We start from the raw sequence: 13,648 nt of genomic DNA, 5'->3' as shown, positions 1-13,648 counted from the left end.
GGAAGGCAGGAGCATGAGCTCTAAGTGTGTTATTAATGAGAATGTGCTGATGAAGATGATGTTCTCAGTCTGTTGGTGGAGATGAAGGGTGAGGAGGTGTCGGAGTGTGTTTCTCTCTCAGGTGAAGGTTGCTTTGACCCGTTCGCTCGCTAATGGGCTTCACAGCTCCGTTATCAGCGGCCTGCAGATTCATCTGGTTTCCGACATCATTTCCTTTTCCTCCTGCTGATCCCAGAGCTGCGCTGAGGAGCGGCCGCGTGTTTCTCTGTCCTCCGAGTCTCATGATAGTCTCCCTGTTTCTGTGTTTGAATTCAGCTTCAGTGTTTAACCCTGTACAGCTACTGCATCATGTCTGATCATGAATTTCACAGGCCTCAAAATGATCAACATGATCAATCTACTCCATGTCTTCTGTCGTCTAGTGATAGTTTTCGATCCAGTAAAAGCTCTTTTAGTGTAATTGTAGCTGGTGCTTCACGTGTCTTTTTCTGTCAAATCTTGACTGATCAAGTAAACGTCAACTGTATAAAAATATTTCCAGATGAACACTTACTGGACTGAAGCAGTTTGGCTTTACTTGACTCTCCATGAATCATTTTTTAGTCTCAAATTTGATCATCAGGATTTTTTGATGAGTGTTCGTTTCCAGAAACTTAACTGTCACTGTTCCTTCACAAGCCTCCAAAACATCTCACATCTTTTAAGGAATGTTTATTTGTTCATCTCTCAATATGGAGTGTTTTTTCCTCCATATTCTCACTGTATCAGACTATATGTGACCCTGGAGCACAAAACCAGTCTTAAGTATTACGGGTATATTTGTAGCAGTAGCCAACAATACAGTGTATGGGTGAAAATTATCGATGTCAAAAGTCATTAGGATTTTAAGTAAAGATCATGTTCCATGAAGATATTTTGTACATTTCCTACAGTAAATATATAAAAACATAATTTTTGATTAGTAATATGGATTGCTAAGAACTTCATTTGGACAACTTTAAAGGTGATTTTCTCCATATTTAGATTTTTTTGCACCCTCAGATTTTCAAATAGTTGTGTTTTGGCCAAATATTGCCCTATCCTAACAAACCATACTTCAGTGGAAATCTTATTTATTCAGCTTTCAGATAAAAAAAAAAGACCCTTATGACTGGTTTTGTGGTCCAGGGTCAAATATGAGCCATAAAAGCCTGATGCATCAAATTTGATAGGACCTCACTTTTCCGGTGATTATTTGTCAGGCTTTACAGGGTTAAAGGGGTCATGGGATGCCCATTTTCCACAGTTGATATGATTCTTTAGGGTCTTAATGAGAAGTCTGTATCATGCTTTGGTTAAAATTTCTCAGTGGTAGTCTAAAACAACATATTATTTACATTTACCTTGTCAAAATCAGTCCTTTTCAAAGCGAGCTGTTTTAGTGCATTTGCCTTTAAATGCTAATGAGCTCTGCTCACCCCGGCCCTCTCCTCTGTGGGGTGATGAGACGTTCTGTTTACTTTAGCCGCATTTAGCCACAAAACTTGGTAACTAGCACGTTAGTAAGAGAGGCGATTTGCAAAAATGCATAAAAAAACCAAACCCTTAGACTCGCTTCTGCTGTAGGTAAGAATGCATCACTAATGGCGGTCGGGCTGTTCTCTCAGGTCACTCGGCTCATCAGGGCGGGTCTAAGCTAAGACGGCCGTGTCAATCAACTATCGTGGGAGCGGCCTTGGTCTGTGTGACAGCTCACCTGCCTGTAGCTTTCTAGTAACCCTTCACACCTTGATTAGCTTGCTCAGGTGTGTTTGATTAGGGTTGTAGCAAAACTCCGGGGGGCTGCGGCTCTCCAGGACCGACGTTCACCACCCCTGTTATAGAGTGTTTGTGTACACACACTTATAACACACACTTGTGTTTACATGATCAAACAACATGTAAAAGTGAGTTTTGCATCTGATGACCCCTTTAATAATGTGGCAAATATGTCTCATTTAAAGAAACATAAGTTTAGTTTAATGTTGTGTGTGCGTGTCTGTCTTTGTGAGGGTCAACTCAAATGTTTAGTCTGACGCTGCGCGTCTTTCAGTGTCATGATCATTATTTTTACGTTAGTTTGGGTTAGTGATGGTTAGTTTGGTGCTGATGTAGGACAGTAGTTATCAAACTTCAAGTCTTGATCTCCCGCTATCTTTATAGTGAACAAATGCAAAGAATTGTGATTTTCTGTTTTGTTTTGTTTTTTATAGTTGGCATTTAATGAAATCTGTTTACTAAAAGTTATCTTAGTGTTAATGTTATACTCTTTTTTGAACTTGTTTTATGCAGTGAAGTGTCAATCTTCTGTCTAGTTATGTATGCTGGTGCTGTCCAATCATTTAGTACTTATCTTAAACCCCGCCCCTTTCCTAGAATAAACTACAAGCTCACATTCAGAGCCACACCCTCACATCTCAACATCCAATCAGCCACTGTCAGATATAATTAAGCCCCGCCCTACATTTTTCTACTTTTAAACAATGATTCAACAGACACTTTACAATTAGAGTTTAGAAACTCAGACAAACTCTCTGTCTCTCTCTGTGTGTCCTGTAGGAGGCGCTGTCGGTGGTGAGTGAGGATCAGTCTTTATTCGAGTGTTCGTACGGAGCGTCTCATTCCAAGACGGACATGACGGCCTCCGCCGCCGGCGAGTACGGTCAGAGCAAACTCAGCCCCAGAGTGCATCAGCAGGACTGGCTGGCTCCGCCCACCGGACGCGTCACCGTCAAGCTGGAGTGCGGCGCGGGAGCGCAGGTGAACGGATCCAGGTGAGACGCACCTCCGCGCCGGCACATTCAGGAGAGCGTTTAGACAGACGGAGGCGCGGCTCTGGATCACGTCCGCAGTGATCGTCCTCTGAACCCGTCACGACATGTGGCCGCGTGGCGCCTCTCCACAATCAGATTGATTTGGTGGAAAGATGATGATCCAGTGATCTTCTGCCCAGACTGTTAAACCCAATGAAAGAGTCATTGATCATTATAATGTGTTCCTCACCAGATGGAAACCACCTTGAGTTTTCTCTGCAAATAAGATTTAAAGCTTCAGCTAAATTTTGATTTTAGTTTTGTCACTGTTTATTTTAATGAAGTAATGAAAATATTTTTACGGTTGTCGCTTTAGTCAGCGATTAGAACCCTGTTGAAGTGACTCGCAGCTGATTAAGTGAATGTAAAACAGAATCAGAGCGTCAGGCCGATCTTTCAGCCTCTCCGGTGGTTGAAGCTCCGTCAGGAGTCGACAGCAGCAGATCTGGTGTTGTTGCTCCTGCATCAGCAGCGCTGGCCGTGTTTTATGGATGCGTGTGAGTTCGGCAGCTCCGTCGCTTAAATTTTCCATCTGCACGAGCCCAACAGTTGGTCGACACATGAGCGAACGCGTCTGAAGCCTCTGGGCTGTTGATGTGGAGTTTGATGGCACATTCCAGCACAATCCCTCACATCTGTGTCCTCGTGTGAGGATCATGAGTGATGAGTGAAGAAACGCTCTGGACAGACTCAGTGTTACCGTCATCTGCTGATGCTCCTCGAGCGTTCGCTTTCTGCTCCGTTTTGGTTAATTCGTGCAGAACAGTGTAACAGCGACCCAGTTTGGGGTCAGTAAGATGCGTGCATTTATTTGAGCAAAAATACAGTAAAAATGTGAAATATTTTTATGTTTTAAAACCACTGCTTTCTATGTGAATATCTGTTAAAATGCAATTTATTTCTGTGATCAAATCTGAATTTTCAGCATCATTACTCCAGTCTTCAGCATCACATGATCCTTCAAAAAATTATTCTAATATGCTGATTTGCTGCTCAACAAATATTTATGATTATTAGCAGTAGCCAGGTTTCCATCCAAGGGTTTTTTGCCAAAAAAATATTTAGCGCTTCAAAATTTAGTTGATGAAAATGCCATTTATGGATAATATAAGTGTCGACACAATCTTTTCCCATTTAACTTTAGCACATCAATTCTATGTTGATAGTTTAAATAGTTTGGAAACACTTTTTGTCAAGAAAGGGGTTTTACCACAAATAATTGTGGTGTCACGTGACAGAATTAGCCTATAGGCAGCGTCCGTGTTCGCGCTGTTGCTCACGTTAAAGCACCGTTTCTCTGTAGTTCAAAAGCACATTAAATCATATTCATATTATTAGATCGTATCTAAAATTATTTTATATATGGGAAGAAAAAGACAAGTTACCTTTCAGATATACATATCTTAATTTGATGTATACAATAAAAACAAAGCACTGTGCTTTTGTAAAATAAAGGAAACAAACAGGATGCCGCTTTCTCAAGAGCACATCGCAAAAATTAAACGACATTCTGCCTTTAGGCTGCTACTTGTTGCACGGTTTTTCTTTTCTTTGGTTTTGTTAATGTATTAATTATTAAGACAAAAATATATTTTGCATATAAGCCCATTTATTTCTTTTACATTTAGTTTTATTATGTTTTTCTCTGTTGGCAGAAGTGCTGCAGGTGTGTGATGTGATCATGTGAATCCTCACGTTCTGTTGTTTCTGCTGCTTTTTGCATGTACGGAAAACAAAATTAGATATTTTAATGGGTCACAGCCACGTAATTTCATTGTAATTTAACATAATCTTGTCGGTTAACTGTTAATAATGGCTTAACAACTGCCGGTTGTTGGTTAAGAGAAATAAAATAACCCAAATGAACATTGCTATTTCCAATACAGTCTAATTAAAGTTAATCAGAAAAATAACAAAAATACAGCTGCACCTGTTTATGAATATTGCTTGATGCTCAAGCATCTAAATAGTCTATGGGCCTAAGTACCAAAAAGACACTTGTTAATAGAAATAATTTTATGTAGGCCTATACAATTAATTAATAGCCTGTATAATAAAGTTTTGTTTCAAATGGATGAAGAACATTGCGCAATAGGTGAAATTATAAATGGAAACAGCTCAAGGGCAACTTTTTTTGCGATACACCAATACTTATGCAACAGTTCGTTTTTTTTTAGGGATGACATCATCACGCACACCATTGCATCGATTAAAAAGCCAGTTGGATGGAAACAGGCCGGAGACAGCAAATTTCACAAAGCTTTATTACACACATTCTCTTTGTCAATAACAAAGCATTGCAAAAAACTGGATGGAAATTTGGTTAATGTTGAAAACAGTTGTGCTGCACAACATTTTTGTGGAAACTGATGCATTTTACTTTTCAGGTTTCACAGATGAACGATGAGCATTTATTTAAAATAGGAATCTTTTGTAACATTGTAAATGTCCTTACTGTCACTTTTAAACAATGTAATGCATTCCTGATGAATGAAAGTGTTAAGTACTTTCAGAAAAAAATCTAACAGACTTTGCAGAGCGTTTTTTTGAAGCTTTTGAAATCTTTCAAAATCAAAATATTAGCATTCTGAATTCAGATTGTTCTTCTTGCAAGCACTGATATTTCCTTTTTGTATTGTGTGTGTGTTCAGAGCCTCTCCAGATGTGTGTCCTGTGGTGAAGGGTAAGGTGTCTCCGGTGATGTACAGCAGCTATATGGAGGACAAACACGCGGCGCCGCCCAACATGACCACCAGCGAGCGCAGAGTGATCGTACCTGCAGGTGACGCACGCTTGTCTACAGACTTGCGTTTGTGTGATTGAGTTGGGTTTATGTCACGTCACTGATGACGACAGACAGCTGCGCTGTGTTTCGTGGTTTGAGTCAGAGATTCTCTGGAACTTCCTGCTGCGCTGCAGTCGTGAGCGGCGCCGATACTCGCTAACAACATCCTGTTTTTCCCGCTCATGCGACGGGACAATAGACACACAACGCAAGAATGTCCAGCAGCGCCGCAGACGAGACATGCGTGTGATTATAATGATCAAATTCACAACTGCTACTAGACTATTAGTCGAGGATTTGTGTCAACTAGTGGATTTAGGAGAAAAGTTCAGTCTGAGTTAGAATAATGAAATAGAATTAGATTTAAAGGGACAGTTAAACCAAAAACTTGACTTTACTCTTCCTTGTGTTGTTCCAAACGTGTGTGAGTTTCTTTCTTCTGTTGAACACAAAAGAATATATTGGCGGTAGCTGTTAACTTCAATAGTAGGGGAAAAATACTATGTGAGGCAATGGGTGCCGTCAACTGTTTGGTTAAAAACATTCTTCAAAACATCATCTTTTGTGTTCGGGAGAAGAAAGAAACTCACACAGGTTTGGAACAACATTACAGTGAGCGAAAGATGACAGAATGATCTTTTTGAGTGTCTTTCCCTTTAGAATGACAGGAAGAGGAATTTACTGACACAAAAAGGCAACCCAAAATAGACACAAAAATGTATAAAAAAAATAAAAACAGAATTCAACCAGTAATCAGGTAAAATCTAACCTGAAATAAAATGTTTTAAGATGAAATTATTGTCGTATTTTTTATATATTATGTTAAAAAAATTCAAATCTTAAATAAAATATAGCTGCAAGCATTGATTACTGGGGTTCAAGTGCTTTAAGGCATTGAAGCACACATGAAAAAAGACATTATTTAGCAGGCCTGTTACCACCAAATCAATGATTATAAAGCATTTTTTTGCAAATCCAGGTAATTTACCATAGAAATGAGATGTTTTTATAACGTTTTTGACTGTTATAGTGTCAGCTGTGGTCCGATCCCCCTAAAACTTTGCATGCTTGTTTAGAATCACCTGTCGCATGCGCTCAGCAGGTTTTGTGAAGTTTCGTGAGTTTTGCTTTAGGCTTTTGGGTAAATTTGGACAGGCCCCTTTTCTAAATGACCCCATTACAGCTTCCCAAAGGGTAAATCTAAACATTTTTGTGATATTTATTGGCCTAGAGAGTCCAGAGAATTGTACTGCAGTGTTTTTTTCCAGACTGAGCAAGAAACCTAGGACTAGTTCACAAAAGTAGGTTTTTCACATCTTCTCAATCATTTAACAAACGGTTTGATTTCCAGCAGTGGTTCTAGAGGCAAAGTTGTCCGGAATGAGGAGTTCTATCATATGATAGGGTTATCATGCGTACAGTCATTTACATCCTTGGAAAATGCAGGATCACCCCCCAGTGGCCGATTTACTTCTGATTTCTCTCAGACCTTTGGGGCATTAACCTTGTCTAACAGGTGCTCAAAATTCGTCGGCCAATGGCAGCCATGTCTTTTGAGATACGCAAATGACCTTGTAGGCACTTGTGGCACTCTTACATAAGTGCTCTGAGTTTGGCGGAGATTTCTCATTCCGTTCAGGAGTTATAGGCATTTTACTAAAAGTGGCTCCGCCCCCTTCAAAAGTTGTGGCATCTCTTTTCCACAGTGAGTCGAAAGGGGTCTACTTTTTTTTTTTTGATAATTATTTATATTCACTTTCCAGAGAATCTTTCTGCACTGGTTTGGTTCCAGTCAGGTGAAAAAATGTGAAAAAGACTTGCGGTTTGGTCTGCACGATCAGTTTTATGTAGAGATTCGTAACCATTCTAACAATTACAGTAGGGTTTCAGCGATACACGCTTGAACCCCTGATAACGGCTGAGTGTAACGTGAGTGTCGTCTGCAGATCCGAGCCTGTGGTCGGCGGATCACGTGCGTCAGTGGCTGGAGTGGGCCGTGAAGGAGTACGGGCTGCCCGAGGTGGACGTGTCTCTGTTCCACAGCATCGACGGGAAGGAGCTCTGCAAGATGAGCAAAGACGACGTCCAGCGTCTGACCAGCAGCTACACGGCCGACATCCTGCTGTCTCACCTGCACTACCTCAGAGAGAGTGAGTGACACGCGTGTGAGATCAGACACGCTTCTCCTGTCACGCATGAGTGTGTGTCTGCTTCATCACTTCATCATGATCAGTGACCTCTGACCTCACATTCACATTCATTGCTCTGACCTCTGACCTCTGACCTCACGTTCACACGACTCACTGGACATTTAACACGCGATAACATGCGTTAATAATTCTTTCACTGAAAAAATAATTAACTGCTAAACCTGTCCAGGTCATGTTTCCCCCTAAAATCAAATAAAAAAGCTATTTTTTATTACATAAAATCATTATATTTTAGTTTCCTTTTGAGACATATTGTATCATTTTAATAATATTTTTATATTTTTTAAGATTGATTAAATGTGTCACAGTGTAAAACATCTTCATGGTTTAAGTTTAAAATATAATTTTTTGTTGTTGTTGATTTTGGGGTGAAACATGAAGACGATCAGTTTGGCTTTTGAGTTGTTTGATATGCATGAGATGAGAGACACAATAATGTCTGCAGCTCAAACACTGTTTTTATTTGCATGTCTGCTGTCACACACACACACTCACATACACTCAAACACACACACACACAGCATGAATCTGCCTGTCTGTCTTCATCAGTCTCTCTGTCAGCATCATGTCACAGGATGTTTGTTGAGTTGTTTTATCTTTGTGTCATGAATGTTTTGTTTCTCAGCTCCACTTCCTCACTTGACTTCAGATGATGTTGACAAAGCCTTGCAAAACTCCCCGCGGTTAATGCATGCTCGCAATACAGGTAAGCAGCCCCTGGCCCCGCCCATTTGCCCCGCCCGCGGCCCCGCCCACACCGCTTACACACACACAGCGGTGCATGCGGCGCTGCAGTTCCCCGCTCTTCTGCATGTGCTGCTGATGCTGAATGAGATGAATGGTCGGACGCAGATGTCTTTCGCGCTGATCCGTGTCTCCTGCTCACCTGTGTGTCTCAGGAGGAGCCAGTTTCATCTTCCCAAACGCCCCCGTCTATCCTCCAGACGCCACCAGAGGACCCAGCAGAGCAGACGTGAGTTACGACGGCCGGCGCTCTGGATGGACTCAGCCCGTGTCTGCGGCTAAAGGTCGGTCGGATGTGCTGCGCGCGTTACTCTGCTCGTGCTTCATGTTTAATTTCACGTTCTGAATGTGTGTTTGTTATTAGTTTCTCAGAGTTCTGCTGCCATCATGACCAAAACTGAAGAGCAGAGAGCTCAGTTAGGTGAGAGCATCATGGGAACTGCACTCACGAACATCCACTTTACGACGAGTTTTATTTTTATATTCTGTTTCCATTTTAATTTTAGTTTTGGTCGTTTGTTTTGTTTTGTTTTAATCATCCTGTTTTAGTTATTTTAGTACATCAAGTCAAACGAAATGGAAATGAGAAATTTACTGATACACATCAGATTTCTTCCCAACTGTTTACAGTCATGTTCAGTAATCACATTTCATTTTTTAATCAGCTCATTGAGCTTAATAACTCTTTTTGATAACATACACATCCCCCTTTTTTTTCTTAATCATGCATGTTTATCAGAATAAATACTGGGGGTAAATAGTGAATTATGCAGGATTGTAAGAATACATTATTTTGTTGATTTTGCTTTGGATACCAGAATAACAACATTTTTTTTCCATTTAATCAGAATGAATGCACTTTCACATAAGCACAAATCAACTTGCATGGCTTGCTTCCAGATTTAGTCAAAGCAAACGGCTTAAACAACAGTGTGAAAGAAGATCGAGCATGTACACATGGTTGCCAGATTGTGCTTAAATTAAATAAACCACCAAGGTTGCCAAGTCTGCAGTTTTACTGCAGAATTGGGCTACTTTTGCACCTTTGCTGCACTATTTGGACAGAATGAGCAATTAGGCTGGTTTTGTATTGCGTACTTAGCGACCCTGTAAACCACTGGGCAGAAAATGTATGGAGTTCAGTGGAAAGCCTTGATTTTTGGTGGGATTTAAACACTTCACATCTGGCAGCTGCAGCCATAGACACTTGTGGAGGCTTGTTTCCAATGCAAGATAACGGCTCTGTCGGTAAATAGTGAATTATGCAGGATCGTAAGAATACGATATGAAATTATGAGTTCTGATCTGAGGTCAGGTGGATTTAGAGTGAGTGAGGGATCATGTTACGTCTAGATTTTAGTCAAATAAAGCATGAATTCACTGAAGTGCATTACTGTGATGGTGTCTGATGTTTGTTTGTCATTGTCTCTGTAGATCCATATCAAATTTTAGGGCCCACAAGCAGCAGGCTGGCGAATCCAGGTGAGAGTCAAAGCTGTCAAATAATGTTTTTTTTGTTTTAAAGCATCTTTACGAAACATTATGATGTTAACGTTTGTGATATCTTAATGCATGTAAACAATGTAAACAATCAAGCAGGTGAGATTTACTATATAGTATATATTACTTAATGTGAGTTTACTGTATGACGAAGTTGGATATACTTACATATCTAACTTTATATAAACAGCTGTGAGATAAAATAGGACTGTCAAGCAATTAAATCTATTTTTAACCTAGTTAATTACATGATGTGCCAGTTAATTAATTTGGGCTGAGAAATTACCCCCAAAAGACCATTATTCACGAGAAAAGCACTGAATTAATGATGAACTGACTTTAACTGAAAATTGAGTATTTACTGTTGGCGTTTTGAATTTTTAAACACCTATTTAATACTGTAAAGTTGCTTTTGATGTTATCTGTATTGTTAAAAGCACTATAGAAATAAAGGTGATTTGACTTGACAGAAAAACATGAGTAAAAATAAATTATTTAAAAAAAAAAATGAAATATTATATTAACCTAAAACAGTCATCTTAATGAGTAAGTCGTTGAATCATTCATTCATCTGATTCATTCAAACAGCTGATTCACTCAGAAACAAACTGACTGTGTTTATGAATGATGCACTGAATCATTGACTCACTTTTGTTTAAACAGCTGATTCATTCAGAAATGAAGCAAGTGACTTGTTATGAATGACTCAGTGAATCATTGACTTGTTCAAAACCATGGAATCATTGAGTAATGAATCACCACCGAGTGTTGCTTAAAGAAGCACAACCGTTTTGGTATGGCTTAGATTTTCAAAATTGGGCAAAAACAGACTGAATACAATATTAACTTCTTGTTTGTTGTATAAATCACATTTGCAGTTGTGCAGATATTGGTGAAAAACAACACTCTTGTCGGCGTGATATTGCTAAAATATGATCAGGGTTTAAAATGAACCTTTTGCACTCATCAGCCAATTTGGCTACTAAATTGTTTAGTTACTGGTTAACTTCTACTAGCCAAAAAAAGTGGCTTTATTTTTAAAATATTTTATTTATTTTTTAAAAGCCAATTAAACATGAAGAGTTCTTTACACTTTTTTTATTCTAGCACTTGTACATGTGTTTGCTCTGCACCTACAAATTGAATAAATAATGTTATGAGATTTTAAATATAAAAACTGGAATACATAAATATGAAATATAAAAACAATAGAATGATACTTTTAAATGTGAAACTAAAATTAAGCCTAACAGTAGGTGGCAGCAAGTTGGTGAGTCATTTATTCAATCGATTCTTTCGAAATGAACGAAGGATCATATTCAGGATCAAAGTAAGACACTGTTTGTATGAATGGATCAGGGAATCACTGACTCACCGAATTTGTTCAGTATGCAGATTCATTTGGTAAGGAAACACCGCTGTGTGTTCCTGCAGAGACGAACAACGCGGCTTTGGAACTGCGTTAAATGTGTTTTAATGCATTGTTTTTTCCATAATTAATCTTCCCGGTTAACACAGTCCTGGTGATGATAAAGCTGACGTGTGTGTTTCAGGTTCTGGTCAGATCCAGCTGTGGCAGTTCCTCCTGGAGCTCCTGTCCGACAGCTCCAACTCGTCCTGCATCACGTGGGAAGGAACCAACGGCGAGTTCAAGATGACGGACCCGGACGAGGTGGCGCGGCGCTGGGGCGAGAGGAAGAGCAAACCCAACATGAACTACGACAAGCTGAGCCGAGCCCTGCGCTACTACTACGACAAGAACATCATGACCAAAGTGCACGGCAAACGCTACGCCTACAAGTTCGACTTCCACGGCATCGCGCAGGCCCTGCAGCCGCACCCGCCCGACTCCTCCATCTACAAGTACCCGGCCGACCTGTCCTACATGAGCTCGTACCACCCGCACCCGCAGAAGATGAACTTCGTGTCGCCGCATCCTCAGGCCATGAACGTCACCTCGTCCGGGTTCTTCGGCGGCCCCGCTCCGTACTGGAACGCTCCGGCGGCGGCGGCGGGAATCTACAGCGGACCGAGACACCCCGCCGCGCACATGCCCTCGCATCTGGGCTCCTACTACTAGAAGGACATCTCAAGACACCAAACTGGAGAAAGCGAACCATCCGCCGCCGGAGAAACACTCAGCGTATTATACAGGAGAGCGTCTGCGATCCGCTCGCAGATCCGGGAATGTGAAAGCTGTATAACGTGTAAACGGGCCGTTAATGAGACGCTGCATGATCAAGTACTTATTCGTCTATATGTTCACGTGTGCCTTATTGTACAAACATATCAGAGAGAGTTCAGAAGGTCTGAGAGAAAGAAACGTGAGGTGAGAGGAAGAGGAAGACAGGCGAGACAGGATGAGGTATGTGAGATGATGAAGAATTATGCCAGTTTACAGGAAGGATGATAACGGTTAAACAGATTATTTTGCTCAAAAAATATAATTCAATTCTTTTCGTTTCATCAGAGTTATTGAACTTTCACCTAAGCACAAATTAACTTGCATGGTTTACTCGCAGATTCAATCCAAACCACAATGTGAAAGAAAAGAGAGTGTGGGAATAATTAAATAAACAGGGTTGCCAAGTCTGCAGTTTTACTGTGGATTTGGGCTACTTTTACACCGTTTCCCCAGGTTTGAACACTTTTTGGACGGAACCTGTGTAAAAAAACACAAATGGCCTAGTTTTGTTTCACATACCTGGCAACCCTGCAAACCACTGGGCAGAAAGTGTATTGATGTCAGAGGAAAGTTAGATTGGGGGATTTAAACACTCGACACCTGGCAACCGCCAACCTCAAACAATAGTGGAGGCTTGTTACCAGTGCAAGATAATGGCAACGTCCAATAAAAATGAAGCGTTTACAGTATACCTAACTTACACAATTAGGCTTAACAAATTGAAAGAAGCAGAAAAGGTGATCATAATTAAAATACAATTCATCATGCAGCTCTACAGTAATGATATAGTTTAAAAAACTATACATTTAAAAGAATAACGAGTGCATACACAAATCTATAACAGTAGCGACACAAATAAACAATATTTTTAGAATCATTTTTTTATTTCCAGCTGAAAGATTAAAACGTCAACAGCCAATCAGAATCCACCATCATAAAAGACCTCGAGCGTTTAAAGCGACAGACGACAAAACTGCGGCGCACACTTATAATAAACAGGTTGTTATCACGCGTTGGTGCGGACGCTAATATAGTTATCGTTCTTGGTGTGAACAGGCCTCTTGCCATATTTATCAGTATTATGTCGTTCGTATGGCATCAGAGATTGAGATTTGCCTTAAAAACGACGCGTCTTTGTAGAAAACTGGAAGCTTTGAGATGTTTTCAATGACCTCAAACCGTTAAAGACGAGGTGCATTTATATGAACCAGTGCCTTACAGAAAAACAGATTTACCAAAGATACCAGTATGTGTATTATTATTAATTATTACGACGATGTTCCGAGTCGCAAACGCTGTGCGTTTGTTAGATTGAAGTATACAATTCAGTGTTATAATTCTTTTTATATAATAGATATATAACTTATGCATTTAAACACTACGAGTTGATCTC

At 40.2% G+C, this 13,648-nt stretch overlaps 1 protein-coding gene across 4 annotated transcripts in view; it reads left to right on the top strand.

Annotated features, from left to right (window-relative positions):
• erg (ETS transcription factor ERG) overlaps positions 1–13,399 on the top strand; it is a 36,414-nt gene extending 23,015 nt beyond the window's left edge. For 2 of the 4 annotated variants that reach the window (XM_051121051.1, XM_051121052.1), the window contains 8 exons: positions 2,578–2,792; positions 5,483–5,613; positions 7,563–7,766; positions 8,452–8,532; positions 8,726–8,854; positions 8,935–8,991; positions 10,005–10,052; positions 11,624–13,399. In XM_051121051.1, the coding sequence (XP_050977008.1) occupies positions 2,578–2,792; positions 5,483–5,613; positions 7,563–7,766; positions 8,452–8,532; positions 8,726–8,854; positions 8,935–8,991; positions 10,005–10,052; positions 11,624–12,150 (1,392 nt within the window). In that variant the 3' untranslated portion in view covers positions 12,151–13,399. The remainder of the gene's footprint in view (positions 1–2,577; positions 2,793–5,482; positions 5,614–7,562; positions 7,767–8,451; positions 8,533–8,725; positions 8,855–8,934; positions 8,992–10,004; positions 10,053–11,623) is intronic. The other 2 variants (XM_051121053.1, XM_051121054.1) reach the window with 1 other exon arrangement.
• The last annotated feature ends 249 nt before the right edge of the window (positions 13,400–13,648 follow it).

The sequence above is a fragment of the Labeo rohita genome, chromosome 10, assembly GCF_022985175.1.
Source record: "Labeo rohita strain BAU-BD-2019 chromosome 10, IGBB_LRoh.1.0, whole genome shotgun sequence".
Taxonomy (NCBI): Eukaryota; Metazoa; Chordata; class Actinopteri; order Cypriniformes; family Cyprinidae; genus Labeo; species Labeo rohita.
Note: the sequence above shows the minus strand (reverse complement) of the source record. Positions and strands in the feature narration are given on the sequence as shown.